The 16,097-nt window shown below is 40.2% G+C and overlaps 1 protein-coding gene across 5 annotated transcripts; it reads right to left on the bottom strand.

Annotated features, from left to right (window-relative positions):
- Positions 1-870: 870 nt before the first annotated feature.
- Positions 871-15,353, bottom strand: LOC133509238 (protein SON). 5 transcript variants are annotated; one of them, XR_009797286.1, is made up of 21 exons: positions 15,208-15,353; positions 13,999-14,193; positions 13,220-13,251; positions 12,960-13,144; positions 12,710-12,873; positions 12,394-12,569; positions 11,963-12,221; positions 11,694-11,884; positions 10,288-10,431; positions 10,037-10,215; positions 9,236-9,370; positions 8,887-8,973; positions 8,617-8,811; positions 8,429-8,539; positions 6,212-6,328; positions 4,625-4,772; positions 4,486-4,554; positions 4,018-4,133; positions 3,826-3,933; positions 1,528-1,697; positions 871-1,438 (listed from the first exon to the last, which is right to left on the bottom strand). XR_009797286.1 is itself a non-coding variant. In XM_061836140.1 (21 exons), exons 3-21 carry the CDS (start codon positions 14,160-14,162, stop codon positions 1,620-1,622), a joined length of 2,658 nt encoding a protein of 885 aa, XP_061692124.1. In that variant the 5' UTR covers positions 14,163-14,193; positions 14,512-14,565; positions 14,645-14,709; the 3' UTR covers positions 871-1,619. The 5 variants fall into 5 exon arrangements, 4 of the variants coding, with proteins under 4 accessions (XP_061692124.1, XP_061692102.1, XP_061692113.1 ...); XM_061836140.1 differs by lacking the exon at positions 15,208-15,353 and adding exons at positions 14,512-14,565; positions 14,645-14,709 and having other exon boundaries at positions 871-1,697; XM_061836118.1 differs by having other exon boundaries at positions 871-1,697.
- Between the last annotated feature and the right edge of the window lie 744 nt (positions 15,354-16,097).

The following is a 16,097-nucleotide window of genomic DNA, read 5'->3' as shown; positions in this document are numbered from 1 at the left end:
TAAGTCCCCAAAACACATGTAGACTGGTTGGGCCAACTCTCAAGGACCCTGCTGAGGGTGAAGAGCTGGTCCACTGTTCTACGGCCAGGATGAAAAACAAATTACTCCTTCTGAATCTGAGATTTGACTTCCCTCTTTTCCAGAACCCCTGAATATCAGAGAGGGTGAGGAGTGTGAGCCCCCTGTAGTTGGCACACACCGTACAGTCCCCCTTCTTAAAAAGAGGGACCACCACCCCACTCTTCCAGTCCAGAGGCATTGTCCCTGATGTCCAGTGTATGTGTGTGTGTGTATCAAAAGTGCAGCCGTTAAGTAGACACTTGCAAACATCAAAGTCAGGTTTCACAATGCTACTTCCTACCGGCTTCTCTGTGTCGAAATCCTCGTCCTGCTCGAATTCCAAAACACTCACTCTTTCAATGCATGCAGAGCATGTTATTGAATGGATAACATCACTCCCGGTAGCCCTTACAGTGAATAAGGGTCAGTACAGCCGTGTCTCAAAATATTAACATTTAGGAGCGCTCAATGAAACTGATTTTTTAGCCAATTTATGGTTAACAACTTGCTGCAAATATGAATTACAAATAAACATGATTTATTTTTGTAATTCTAAATTATTTAGTTTTGGCCTCAGACAAGTAAACATTTAATCAAGTCATCATCCTCCATTAGACATTGGATTTAAACTGTATCTGGTCATAACAACAAATCTAATGGTGGCCTGATACAGTACTGGAGAACTACACAGGGATGCACATAAAAAAATTTGGTCTGGTTCTCAAATGAGCGGTATGTCCATTTGTAGGCATGTCTTACGTGACTAATTTTCTGTACAAATAAAGGAATAAAAGTGTTTCGTCACGTATATTTAATGAGCTTATAATTGTTTATTTACTTTTAGGCCTTTTTATTGCATGTGCTTTTTGTTTTATTAGTATTAGTCTGAGCCACTTCATATCTGTACCAATAGACATTCATTTAAAAACATTGTACATTATTTCATACTTTGCATACTGTACTGTATACCTACAGCTGTACTTTATATTTATCGCCAATGGCTGCCAAGCAGCCAGCAGAGGATACAGTACAGTACACAGTTTCAGCATGGCACTGCGTAATCAATGATTTCACACAGTTTTCTAGGGCAGCAGTCCACAATCTTGTTTGGGCCACCAGAGTCCGGTTTCACAAAGAAATATTTTGACAGAACATCATAGCTGCTGTGTAGCAAGCCTAAGACGACCATAAAGTCAGCCACTTCATCGTCGGCCCCTACGCGTATTCATCCACCTTCCCACGACGCAAGTGGCGACGTTTGCGGATAATTTGCTCAAATACAGTGGGAAAGGATGAAATCAGTTCCATTCAGTCTGTTCACTCAAATGATTTGTTTGTTCATTTGAATAACACGACTGGAGTCCTGTCTGATGGTGTGCTTTAAAAAAAAAAAAAAAAAAAAAAAAAAAAAGACTAAAATGCTTGGTGCACAAAAGCGCACTGATACACTTCAGTGTGTGTTTTTACCTGTGCACCACTTATACACCCAGGACTATAGAAACGGAATAAAAATGAGGACATGTGAACAATGGTCACATAACCAGTCGACGGTTGGATGTCTACGTGGAGAACAGAGGGCCAGTGGAAGCCGCTGTGAAGACAGGGCCAGTATAGAGTCCCGGTCCATCAACAGGAACCTAGTGAACGGACACACATAGACACAAAAAATAGTTATAATGTAGCTCAACTACGGAGATGCAGGTGTCCTATCCGAGGGTGATCTTGCACAAACGCTTTAGTCGCTCACTCTGTCCCTCTGTATCAGCATTATGGTAATTTTGTTCCTTAAAAGATGACAGCAGCTGCTATTTTCGTGATACAGAGCATCCTCAATTTATGACAGTTTTGTTCCTACCAGAGGTGTGGAAAAAAACTCATCTCCAAATCATACGATGGTGTCAAGTCTTGACTTTCAAATTTCAAGCGAGAATTCCGAGATAGAGCACTGCTGCCTGTTGTAAAATCATGGCCTATTGAGTTGAGATCAGGAGACTTAAATTGCCATTGAAGAATATTTAATACAGTGAACTCCCACCTAATTTTTGAAAACTACCCTCCATTATTCATTGATAAATTCACACATTCGCTGTATAAAATTAAACTATTTGTCTGATGCTAACTTGGTGCCAAGCAACTACAGTATGTTGAAATGAGAATAAGAGCCACAGTTATTTACTACCATCTTGTTGCATCTATGGATAGGTTTCCAACTACGCTATCTTGTGTGTCATAGAATCCAGGTAATAGGTGAAGCGTGAAGTTTTTTTCCATCGTTAATCCAATTGGTCTAAGGGAATCCTGGCACTGTGGCGACATCATTGGAAACATATCCATAGCGAATTACCGTAATTTCTGGACTATAAACTGTGACTTTTTTCACACGCTTTCAATCCTGCATTTTAGGCGGTGATGTGGCTAATTTGCATTCTAACGGCCGCAAGGGGGCACTCGAGCAGAAAAGGTAAGCGTGACACCGGTGGAATATATGTGCAGAGGATGTGACTTTTACCGGTATGTTTATTTACTTATTTTTTTTAACCGGCCCTGTTAGTGTTGTGCTCCCATGTTGCTTCTGTGTAGCTGCTGCAGCTGTTTTTTTTACCGGTATGTTTTTTTTTTTAACAAGCCCTGTCCGTGCTACCGTGTTGTTGCTATGTTAAGCTAAGGTATGAAAACATTGAAAAGTCTGTCTGTGTACCATCCTTCTTTATAAATATCTTGTGTTTCAATGTGGGCACTTGCGACTTTTACACAGCTGCAGCCTATGTATGTACCAAATAGTATTTCCTTTACAAATGTACTGAGTGAGGCTTATCATCTGGTGCGCTCGGTAGGCCGGAAATTACAGTCTAAACTTTTTTAGGGACCCCTATGGGTCACTGGGATGGGGACTCTTTGTTGCTTCCACAGAACCTATTCTTGGGTATTCCCTATAAAACACTCCTAGTCGCAGAATCTGCAACTTTTTTTTGTTTTGTTTGGTGAAATCAAACAATTCTACATGAACGTGTTGGACAAAATATCTCCAGAGAGATGATCTTTGGCAGTTATAGAAAACACTTGATTTCAGTTGTAGCTGCTGTTGATGGCCTAACCATTTATTAGGATGAGAAGATTACTTTTTCACCCAGGTAACTGAATAGTTGTTTTTCCTTCATAAATTAAATCTCCATTTAAAAATAGGATTTTAAGTTGAGTGGGGGAACTGGACCAAGTAAAAAGACAGGCGTACTAAACGAGCTATCAAGAACTACCATTACATGACGCAGTGAACCCATGGCTGACGATTTGACCAAGCAACTTTAGAAGGACATTACAGACTGCGAATGGTTCTCACTGCTTTTGGACAACTCTACTGTACACACATGAGTGACGCAGCCCAGTTGTGCATTTTTATTTGGATAGTGGTTTCTGATATGATTGAAAAAGAGGAACTTTAACTGTCCCGCCCATAAAAGAACACACGCAGAGAGGACATATATCAGTCTTTTACATTTTTTTTAAAGATTTGTACATTACAGGCTTTTTGGAAATGTATGACTTAAAGCCATTTAATTCATTGAATTACTGTGTAAGCGGCTGGGAAAGCACTACTGAGCAATCCAAAGCGTGCAAGATAATAATATTACCCTCGGTAGGTAGATTGTGCGAGGTTGTCTGTTTGCAACGTAGATCTTGGGGCCAAAATGTTTGGGCACCCCTGGTGTACGTCATAGTCTATCACTGGCTCTCGTCCATTTCAATCTGAGATCCCCTTGAACTTACGATTACCTCTCCAAGAGCCTGCAGTGCCACTGTTGCCGCCATGGCCTTAGCATGTTTCTTATTCGGACTGGCTGTTTGGGGCTGATAGTCCGCACCGTTCACTGTAACCTTGTGAGTACACAATGCATTGACAAATAATGTTTAGCCAACCAACAGTAGCCTGTAACCGTGCATATATAAAAAGTGATTTACCTTGAAAAGGAAATTCTTGCGGTGGTCTGGGCCGCTGTTGTGAACCATGACGAAGTCAGGCTGCGTCATCCGTTTCTTCGTGCACAATTCGATAAGAGCTGATACCGGGTGCTTACCTGCATGGTAAGAGAGAAATGAGGAGAAAAGCTATATTGTGGGGTGAGTTTATTCCCACAATGTTTTGCCCTTCCACAGTCACTTTAAACACTGTTCCCTATATATTTTTTAAAATAACTTATTTGGATCATTAAAACTAAACTGCTCCATTTTCATCGGTTAATCTTCAGTACTTTTTAACGTATTATTTCCTTTACCCTTGGGGGGTTTTCTTTTGAACAGAAGGATACCAACCGTTTGTCAAATTGCAAATGTTCTCATGATTGCATTCCACTTATCTATTGCCACCTCATGATATTTCTCTGTCCAAGGAGAAGAGGGGCCAAATTTTGTTCAGTTTTGGTCATTTACCCATGAGGTCCTTGGTGACCACCAGTCCTCCAGTTGGTTTCTGTGGCTTCTCCCCTTCAGCAACAAGTCCTGAACCAAACAAAAAGATGTTTTATCACCATTCATCTCAAGCACTGAGAAAGTACTGTGGACCTCTGACCTTTGCGATCCACTTTGAAGTCAATGATGATCGGCTCCACGGTGCCTTCACGGTTCCTCCCAAGGCCCTCCCCTGTTCTCCAGCCCATCTTTCTCATCAAAAATTCCCCAACACCGCCCGATACTGGTGCTGCCCTGAGGAACTGGTCCTAACCACAACATTTGAGCTTATCAGCATAGGCGTGAGTTTAAGGCATTAAACAAAGGACATGAAATTTGTAGTTCCTGTGAAACATTCGGACTACAAAGAAGTCGACCACTTCTAATTTTATATAATTATCCGGTATCAAAGAAAGAACCCCATCCATTTTCTTAGCCGCTTATCCTCACGAGGGTTGCGGGAGTGCTGGAGCATATCCCAGCTGTCATTGAGCTGGAGGCAGGGTACACTCTGAACTGGTTGCCAGCCAATTGCAGGGCACATGCAGACAGAGAACAGTCGTACTCACAATCACACCTAAGGGCAATTTAGATGGGAGGAAACCAGAGTGCCCGGACAAAACCCAAGCAGGCACGGGGAGAACATGCAAACTCCACACAGGCGGTGCTGGGATTTGATCCCCGGTCCTCAAAACTGTGAGACCAATGGTCTCCAGGTTCACCACCGTGCTGCCTACTTAGACATTCTTCCTCTCTAATTTATTTAACATCCTAAAACTAATTCATAAAGATTATTAAAGAAAATTGGTCAAGATATGCGAATCAATTATTATACAGTATGAAGTTTTCATATAGAGTATAATATTTTCATTCTTTAAACAAACAACTAGGTAATACTGTACATGAAAAAGTAAATTGCTCAGCATGTTTGAGCATGGTCTGCAGTTGTATATCCCATTTCAATACTGTAATGAGTAGCATCAGAAGGTTATGGCCATGCTACCCTGAGAACGCCTGATTTCGGAAGCTAAGCGGGTTTGGCCCTGGTTAGTACTTGGGTGGGATACCGCCTGGAATACCAGGTGCTGTAAGCTTCTCTCCCCGGCTGAAATGCAGAGGGGCCTAAAACTGTGCCAAACAAATATGCGTGCATCTGAGATGACGCGCTGTGGCGACCCCTAACGGGACTGGCTGAAAGGGGAAAAAAAGAGTAACATCAGAATCCCATCCCTACATTCAGAATCAGAACAAGGGTAATCTGAACTAATCACAATTTCAAGGCACAACTTTCCAAAAATGATGTTATTGGTGGAAAATAAATATGTGACAGATGAGAATGAATAATTCCTTATTTTTCTCCTTCTGGTCATGCATTGCCATCCATTGTGGAAAGTAAGTAGTACACTACAGGTTAACCAATTTGTCAAATTTAAATCCAGCAGTCCTGTGACCCTTGAGGACAAACAGCTGGGAAAATGAAAGAATTTGAATACAAGTGGTTAAAAAAAAGACCTGCTGTTTGGACACTCCCGATATACACTTTTGGCATTAAACTTCATTAATTCCTTAAAGAAACATTTTATCATTCATTATTTTTTGTTATGCAATGAAAAATGCATTTATTAAGCATGCCACGAGCCAACCGGTATGTTCCAAGATTGTGTAAGAGTGCATTTATTTGAGATTTCATTGCGTTGACATCTTTTACCTTCTTAAGCCAAGCTTGTGGGCCGCTGTTGGACAGTTCGTCTGAAGAGAGAACTTGGGCTCCTGTGGAACCCGTGAATAGACCAGGAACAGTATTGGACTGGGCCCATGCATCCACCTGTGAAAGGTAAACTTACGATGAGCTCAAATATCATATCTGTTTGGGCCATTGATTTACATAGCATTTTTCCATCGGTATGAATGTATTTTTAGGTTGTCTTCAAATAACATTTCATTGAACTGTTTATTTTTTTTCACGGTGGAATGGCTGTTTAAATATAAACCAACATATTTTGGAATCTCCATCCATTCGTTACCCGGGCTGAGGACTATGGTTATGCTCCATCCAGACATATTCTGCGCTTCTTATCCACACAAGGGTCACGGGAGTGCTGGAGCTTATCCCAGGTATCTTCAGGCAGATGGTGGGGTACCTGAACTGGTTGCCAGCCAATTTCAGGGCACAGAGGAAAAAAAAACACCCATTCGTACTTAGGGGCAATTAACCTACCATGCGTGTTTGTAGGATGTGCAAGGAAACTGGAGGGCCCATGCAGAAATGAGGAGAACAAGCAAACTCCGCACAAGCATAACTTTGAACCTCAGACCAGAAAACTGTGAGGCAGATGCTCTGACAAGTCATCCACCGCCCTGCCACAGTTATACTGAAAAACTAGTCAAACTCCATTCTAATTTTGCAAAATATATAAACTTATAAAACAAAATAAGAATATTTTAAATTGCTCAACACCACTACCATTGCAAGCAGTTCATCCAGATCCAACGAAGGACTTCTCTCTTTTTTTTTTTTTTTTTTTTTTAAAAACCTGTCCTGTTCAGCTGCATGGCCTTATACAATGGTAGAACTGTATGCCTTTGTGCTGGAACAACAACAACAGAGGAATTTGAAATACTCCATGCTTAATTTTCATTTTATTAATTAATCTGATGTTGATTGAAAATGCAGATGGACAGAAAAGTGGTTAAGGGGGCAGATGGGACATAGCGGACAAGGGGCGAGAACCACAGCAGAACAATAGTGAACGTCAATACTGTACATTCATTATTGTGATCAACTGCAAATGAGATAGTTTAGCCAGACACAGCTTCTACTGTAGAAGCAATATTTCAGAAATGTTTGCATATTGTATTTCTTGGTAACCGTCTCCTAGTCACTAATATAGTTTTAATCAAAAAAAAAATATATATGTAATGACAGTATATTCCATATCCTGGGGGAACCCTCAATCTTCTACTCTCTCATTCTGTCATCCCGGTTAAAAAGGCTCTCTTTTAAAACTATATGACTCTACTACAGTCCAGTACAAACCCTCCCCTCACAAAATGTTTTTGATCATCCTTCATTTCATTCATAATACCGTTCGTATTCTCTCCACTGCATAAATACTTTTTGAATGAATATGTAATGAACGCCTACACATTCATTGCACAAATGTAACTGTAGCATATTTGACTATTAATACTCATTACAACTATTCCTTGAGAAATGTGACATCTATTTAAAAAATGTATGTAAATGTATTTCAAATCACATTTTTCCTTAATGCTACACTGTTTCGTATCACATGTTGAACCAGGTCGGGATACAATAAGACAGAAATTTTGACTGAATGCGGGACCTGGTTCTGGTAAATTTCCATGGGGAGTCAAGCTGTGGAATTTAGGAAATAGGGATGAATACAAAGATTTGTTTTCATCATAAAACGCATCCATGCAAAATAAAATTATTTGTAAGTTTATATTTAGCTGAATGAACATTTTTTTTAAATGAAGAACAAAAACATGAATGTTGAGTTAAATATTACTTATTCCCCATGACATAATCAATTCAAATGAACAAAATTAAACAACAAAGTTCCAATGTTAAATGAAAAGAGCCCCTTTCCATTCTCAAAGTTAAATTAAAAAAAGCATCTTCCCTCAGGCTTCTCAAGCCTCTGCACTTTTCCTAAAACATTTAAAGCAAAGAACTCTTCATATTCAAATGTATTTTATTTGCATGAAATTCAATTTGTTTTTTAGTCAGGATTTTTTTTTTTTTTTTTTTTTAAATGTATTTCCCCAAGTATGTTTAAGTTTCTTATTAAGGGCCAAAACGCCAAAGTTTCAAACTGGAAATATATAACTAGCTAATTGAAATTTTTCCCAAGGTATTATAAAACTTTGAAAATAATTGAAAAAAACAAACATCTGCTACCTGCTCTTGGGCCCGGCTAAGCATGCAAATGGCGTCGACGTCATAGGGGTTCTCCGCCAATCGCTTCTGAGCTTTGATCCTCTCACTCACAGCCTGAGAGATGTCGACAGGCTGTAAAGACGAAAGATATTCAAGAAATGTGTCATTCGGGGAGCTGGATAGGATATTAGTTCAAAGTGCAACTCAACCTGTGGTGGTGGACCAGGAAACACGCTGTCGTCATCGGTCACTGATGCCACAGCCGTCACTGGCAAATCGGCTTTCGAAGTCTCACTGGTACCTGAAGATGAGCTGGCTGCTGCCGTGGAAACGGTGGTCTTGGGCTCCTCTGGCGTTTTGTCCACAGCAACCCAATCTCCATAGGCATCCAACGTCTTACACTCCTGTACAATACACACTGAATCACTTAAAAGGTTAAAAAAAAAATCCTCGTAGGTCACTGAATCTTTCATTGAGACCTTTTTACGGTGTTGAGATCCTGAAGACACTGGGAACTCTTTTGCCATGCCTGCATCACTTCGGGCTGTTGGTCGCACAATGGTGTTCTGGATGGTGAACATATTGGTGATACTATGAATCACATTTACCATTAATGAGTCACATAATTATCTTTTTTACTTACTTCACATAATTACTAATTCAGAAATCGAACTTACTTTAAAACAATATAAAATGGGACATCACATCTTAGTGCTGTCACATGGACAGACCCACAAAAACTATTGACATGAAGGGCGGGGCATGGACAGAGTAAGTAATCATTCTGTTATCTTCCTCATGCATTTGTAAAATGTGTGTGAATTTTACACTGATGTTAAAGCTGATGGCCTTATGTTCACGCAGAACCAATCCCCCAAACGGTTTCCCATCGTCCTCTTCGACCGGCACATGAGGCACCGCCACCGGCAGCTCCTCTTTGCTTTCCGCAATCATCTTGCACTTCTAAAAACACACAAAAAAGCACTAGTTGCAATCTGAGGAAACACTTATCGGCTAATAAAATAAAACCAATATGGCAATATGGAGGATTAAAATCCTGATTCTCAAACAGTGAGCCCCTACATAGTAGTGGTTTTCCATTTGCATAGTCACAAATTTGTGGTGGAAAATCCATAATTATCTTCAAATAATGATGAATGTGATGTCATGTTTTGTTGGGTGTGGTTTAATGCAGCTTGCGCCCATTTAAAAGTACACATGAAATTTTTAATTCTGCTTCTCTCACAATGCAGCTACGAATAGTCCGTATAATGTATTTTCACTGTGGTTGCTACATACAAAACAATGAGAGCAGTTCGAAAAGATGGACAATGTTGCAATTACAACCCAATGGCCAAGAAAATGGTCAGAAAATGGATGGATGGATGTTTAAAAAAATTTCATGGCATGTAGGAGTGAGTGCACAGAGATGTTTGGTTTTATTTAACATGAGCCATATGAGCGGGGTCCTTGCAGAAATTTCAGCCCTAAGGCATCGCTATACCTAAGAAGAGAACATAAATGACTTAAAATAACAGAATCCAATACAAAATACAGATGTTGCATTGTGTTAAAACGGACTACAATTCATTGTGTTCTGAGTTGACAATCAAGAATCTGGGATCTTACGTCTGTGAACTCCTTGATACTGATGCTGTTCGCCTGCTTTGCTACTTTCTTTTTCACTTCCTCTAGTGCAGCATTTACGGGTTGGCTGAGGTTTGCACCAGGAGGTTTGTTGGTTATGGTGGGCAGCGGGAGCAGTGACGACAAGGTGCTGATGTTGGACAAAGCAGCGGTCATGGTGGCTGTAAGAAAGACACAGTGAATGATGTATGATTGTTGAAATCTTATCAACAACCTCCAACCATCATTCATACCTGCTGTCATAGCAGCATTAATGGCCATGCCTGGCAAAGTCAACGGCAGCATTGTGCTTCTCAGGCTAGCGGGGATAGTCATACCAACTTTGGCACACATAGCTGCTGCATTAGCCTTGGCAATTTCCAACAACTGCTCTCTGCCTGAGGGGAACACAAAAGCCACGTTTCCATCAAGCAGAACTATTCAATGATGTGCAATCTTTGCAACTAGTTCTTTGGAAAGAAAACAAATGAATCCATACTGAAACACTTTTCGGTACCCTGCACCAGGGTACCTACCATAGTAGAACAGTATGCTAAATGTAGGCTGGGGCAAGACAAATAACAGTGATTGAAACTGGGATCCCTGGACCACCGGGCGTACAGGAGCAGAAGCTTGGGCGGGAAGTGTTTTCTAGAATTTTCAGTTTGACTGTGGGAATGTGTATTGTACATGGGTGCAAAATATACATGGGAAATTTCAGTATACTAGATATGGGAAGAATTACACCAACAAAAGAAACCATTTATGACTCCCTATCTTAAAATGGATTAAAAGTGCTGTTATCATTGTGAGGTATCATCATATAAATCTTTGAAAAGCTTTTTCATTCTTATGGCATTAAGGGTTAGCCTTTGTAGTTATGTTTAATTGGCATTAGGATTAAGAGATCTTCTGAAGGATTTATCTGAACTATGTTTAAGTGACTGGCCCAGCTATGGAATTGGAAGAATATGACAAGTGGAACAGAGTTTAACTATTCCAAACCAAAAAAAGTGCCTTTAAACATTGAAAGCTTGCTATACACTGAGTAATCTGATCAAATACCACTAAACTGTTGTGCCATCTGCAGGATTCGGCAAGTTGCATTTGTGAGTCGCAGATGGTTGGCCACAAGTTCTGAGGTTTTAAAAAGTTGAATTACAGTGATTTGATGAAAGATGAGCATTGATTTCTAATCTTTAATGAGCCAAGAAACATAATTTACAAGTGCAAAATACCATGGTGGCTCACCAACGAACAAAAATGTCACAAAAAGTGGAGACATTAATTACTGTATGTGCTTCCTGCCATCTAATAGAAGAACCATTCTTTGGTTCTGTCCTCACTGTCATAAATAGATGGACAAAGTATTGTAAATTAAGTCAATAAATATTTCGAGTAAATGAACAGGTAATTTAAATAGACATATTGCTCCATCTTGTGACCATATCAGTGATCACTTATCGGTTTTTTTTTAAAGTCACTGATCCGTGATTGGCTCCAAAAATCCTGATAATGTGAATAAAGCCCTGTCATTATTTCACAATAGTCCTTCCTTTCCAGGCAGCTTTGGCTGCATCGCATGATGTGTGACGAGCAAAAGCGGCAACTGTACGAATATAAAGAAGACAACGCAAAATACTAATTTATTTTATCTTACCTAAATCACTGATTTGCTGAGAGCTGTCATGGTGATTGCTGTGTTTCCATGTGGGGGATCTTTTTTTGCGCAGTATGAGCACAGGCGAGCGGCTGGGTTCTCGTTTCCAGCGATCCCTCTGGCTGTAAGTCGCTTGCCGCCCCCTATCCCGCGACACAGAGCGTGACCTCCGTGACTTCCGGCTCCTGGACCTGGATAGACCATATGTAGTATTTCATGACTGCCAACAGCAAATCCTGTCTCACAGACAGTAACTTTAAGAAACCAACCTTGATCGGGATTGTTTCCTCCTTGAGGAGCTCCGGGATCTGGACCTTGTTCTGTGGGTCCGACAAGTTGAACGGGATCTCTTCTGCCTCTTTGATGTTTTCTCTTCTTTACTCCGTGGTGGCGACTTGGATGGCTTATGCCTCTTTTTTGTTGGTGATTTCCTCAAACTGGCTGAGGTGTGTACCGATGCCTTCAGCTGTGGGACGGTGGTCTCACTCGTCTGAGGAAACTGACTAAATTGATTTGGCACTGATGAAGCTGAAACATTAATCCAAAATCAAAGAATTATTTTAGGATTACACAAGTATTTACATACGATTTCTACCTGGTCTGCCCAAATCAGATATAGAGGTACGTGAATACGTAAATACATACATACATGCATACAGTATCTACTTCGAGATCTGACTGAACCGTCGACAATTTGTACCTGAATCATCTCTGGTGGTTTCCATTGTGCCGTCTGCTGGTTTGTGATTATCATCCAGCATTTGCAGATCTTTTGTGTCTCGTCTTTTAGGACTTGGAGACAGCATTTGGATGCATTTCCCTAAATGTCCTTTGGACTCTGTGGGTGGGTCCAAAACATCCCTGTTGTCTAGAGAGCTATGGACATATGCATAGAAAATATACATGATTATCAAGAAAATATGAGTTTAGGATTTTTAGTGAGTACATGTGTTACAGTGTTTCAATTTTTTTTTGTAATTGAAGACATATTTCATGAGTCCGTTAGTGCTCAGGACCTGGACGAGTGGCAGTGATTCTGTGAAGTGGACGGTGAGCGAGATCTGGATTTCCGCCTGCCGGGTCGAGAACTCCATCTCTCCGAGCTGGAATGTGAACAGTTGGAATGTGAACGGAAGTGCACCGTTCTTCCCTCATCTGCTTTTGCTGCACTGGAGCTGTCCTTCATTGAGCACAGAAAAGCCAAAATTAGTGTTCATTTAAGCTCCAATAATGTTGGCTCCTGTTTAAGCTCCCCCCACCCCCTACCTGCTTTGGGATGATATCAGGTAACTCCTCACATTGCCTTGACACCAAGCTTTGAGAACATTTACTCTTCCTTTGCTTTGAGTCAGAATCAGATGAATTTCCTCGTCTCTTGTCTTTGTGCCTCTTCTTCCGTTTCCTCTTTCCTGTTTTGTGCTTATGACTTTTGGAGCTGCACGCATGATTGTCTGGGAAAAACAAGTCAACAAAAAGTACTAAGACAGAGATTTTTTTTTCAGAAGGAGAAAATGGAAAACACTTACACTCCTCTTCATTCGCTGGCGAGGCTCGTTTTCTGTGATATAAGGTAAAACGGAGTTAAAAAAAACACAATGTAAAATGTGGTAACAAAGCAGTAGCAAGGGTCAAGGTTTGGCCCAAGAATTCCCCATTATTGTGACATTTAATGTACTTAATTCTACATGCACAATTCTGAAAAATGGATTGGCAGTGGCATTCATATTAAACAACTCGAGATGTGACTTTCAAAATTCTATTAAAACACGTAAGATGGCGATTCAGAATATCCATTCCCTTAATTTTGATATTACAAGTCAATCACCATCAAACTCATGGTTCAGTGTTTTTTTCCTAGAATAAAAAAAACAATTCATATTATTTATTTAAAGTAATAAGTATAATGGAAAGTGAGGCTTGGGCGGCACAATGGTCGACTGATTAGCACGTTTGCCTCACAGTTCTGAAGACTGAGGTTGTAATCCTGGATTTGCTTGTGTGGAGATTGCCTGTTCTCACTGTGCTTGAGTGGGTTTTCTCCGAGTACTCTGGTTTTTTCCACAGATACCCAAAACATTCATGGTAGGGGAATTTAATACTCTAAATTGCCTGTAGGTGTGAATCTGAGTGTAAATGGTTGTTTGTTTATATGTGCCGTGGGATTGGCTGGTGACCAGTTGTCGGCGTACCCAGCTTCTTGCCCAAACACAGCTGGCATAGGCTTCAGCACGCCCACGTCCCAGGTGAGAATGAGCAGTACAGAAAATGGATGGGTGGCAAATGTGATTTGATATTTCAGGTATACCTGGATGGAGCATTCAATTCAACCCCGGATTCAGAACTGCTTTCTTTTGGCTCCTTCTCTCTTTTCCGCTTCTTCTTCTTACTTTTATGTTTTTTGTGCTTCTTATGTTTCTTCTGTGAACTCCTGTCATCACTCTTTTTGTCTTTATTATCCTCTGAAATCATTTCACTGCATGCAGCCACACCCAGAGAAGCACTGAAAAGAAGCGTAAATGAGAAAAATATCAGGCACAATTGAATGGGATGCAACACAACGGGTACATCAAAAATTATGGTGACATAATTATAATTGCACTTAACTTTGACTTACACTTCGAGAGCTGTTAACTAAGAAACAAGAATCATCATATTATAATAGTGTAAACCTTACATGTAACCCTTTAACACTGCTCACTCTGTTCCCATGTATTTGTGTCCTGAATATATAATTTGTTACCGTGACTTGTTTGAGCCCCATAGCTCAGTGGTTAGAGCATTAGTTTGGTAAACCAGGGGTCTTGAGTTCATATCTCACCGGGGCTCTATTTCTCAAACAGGGTTGCATCAGGAAGGGCATCCGGCGTAAAAACTGTGCCAAAAAATATGAGCGTTCATCTGAGACGGCACCCTGTGGCGACCCCTAATGGGACAAGCCGAAAGAAACTTACTTTCGTCATAGTGACTTGTTTGTTGTAATACCGGAGTGGCTCAAACTGCTGGAAACAAATTCCTCGTATGTTCGTAACAAACTTTGCCAGTAGAGAGGATTAATATTCTGAATAGTTGCTTTGCATTACATATACCCTTATTGGCTACATGAGAGAACAAGAATATTAAAGGAAAACAAACAAACAATCGGATACAGTGCAGTTGAAGAACATTGTAAACTAAAACGAGGCAATGAAATAGGTCTCATTACCTTATCAAAAAACGTCATTCAAGGATGTGCAATATTGTCTTGTACAAGAGGTCATGTTCCAATATAAAAATAAACAGCTCAATTAAAACAGTTTGCGATTTGAAGACATTAATAAGTAGAGGCTGGCGCGAAACACCGCCATTAGTTATATGTACTGTACTGCATCTAAGCCACTGCCACACTGACAGACGCGTAAAAATCGTTTAGCAACCACTTATGAGGTTATGTTCAAGCCAAGCATGACCAAACTTGCTCAGTTTATCAGCGAATTGTGTGTAACTACGAGACATATAAAACTTAATCTCGACATACGTTTTGTTGACATTCTGGTCTTCAATCTCTCTGATTTTATTCAAAATAAAATCCTGGAAAATTTGCTCTATGTTGGCTGCCATTTTTAAAGTGTACAGTTAAGGGTCCGGGGAGGAACTATTGCGGACCAACAGTTCCGGATGATGCTGTGGTTAGTTGTTTGCCCCCCAGGAATGAAATTGAATGCTGCGTTATATCTACTTATTTAACACGGCAAATCACTGAATACTACGAATAAAATATATTCAACTTGAAAACATTTATCTCACTCCGTTTTAATGGCTAAATATGGAAACTCGTGGAAATATTTTATGTGGGAATAACATGACAGGATTCAATTGCACAACCAGTACATCGCTGCAATGATACGTAACGTCAGTGCAACTATCAATTCTACTGGGTAATAAAATGTTTTAATTTGCCCTGATGTCATGCTGCTGTAGGAGGGATCATTGCAACAAATCAGGAGCACTGCGTGGCGTAAGGGACGTGTGAAAACTGAGGTAGTAATTACACGGGGGGGCGAGAAATTTTCCAATGTCACAGAATTTCTCTTCAAATAAATTAATATATATTAATGCCAACGGCATATCGTGACAGGAAGAAGATATGTTCATCCATTAGATGTAATCGTGTGTATCCACTTGTTGCCATTCATACAAAAAAAGTTTCCCGGAGTATATCAAATTTGTGTTCAATTAAAGATTTCATCTTTCAATTTGACTAAGTCAAATTGAGAGATTATTTCAATATTTATACTTTTTGTACCAGTTTTGTTTTGTGGTGTGCCGTGACTTTGTCCTCATGTAAAATCAGTGCCTTGGCCCAATAAAGGATGTGAAACACCAGGTTGTAATACTCGTTTCATTTATTTTATTGGCTTCTAGGCT

The sequence above is a fragment of the Syngnathoides biaculeatus genome, chromosome 2 (assembly GCF_019802595.1).
Source record: "Syngnathoides biaculeatus isolate LvHL_M chromosome 2, ASM1980259v1, whole genome shotgun sequence".
NCBI classification, from domain to species: domain Eukaryota; kingdom Metazoa; phylum Chordata; class Actinopteri; order Syngnathiformes; family Syngnathidae; genus Syngnathoides; species Syngnathoides biaculeatus.
This window is presented reverse-complemented; position numbering and strand designations above follow the sequence as displayed.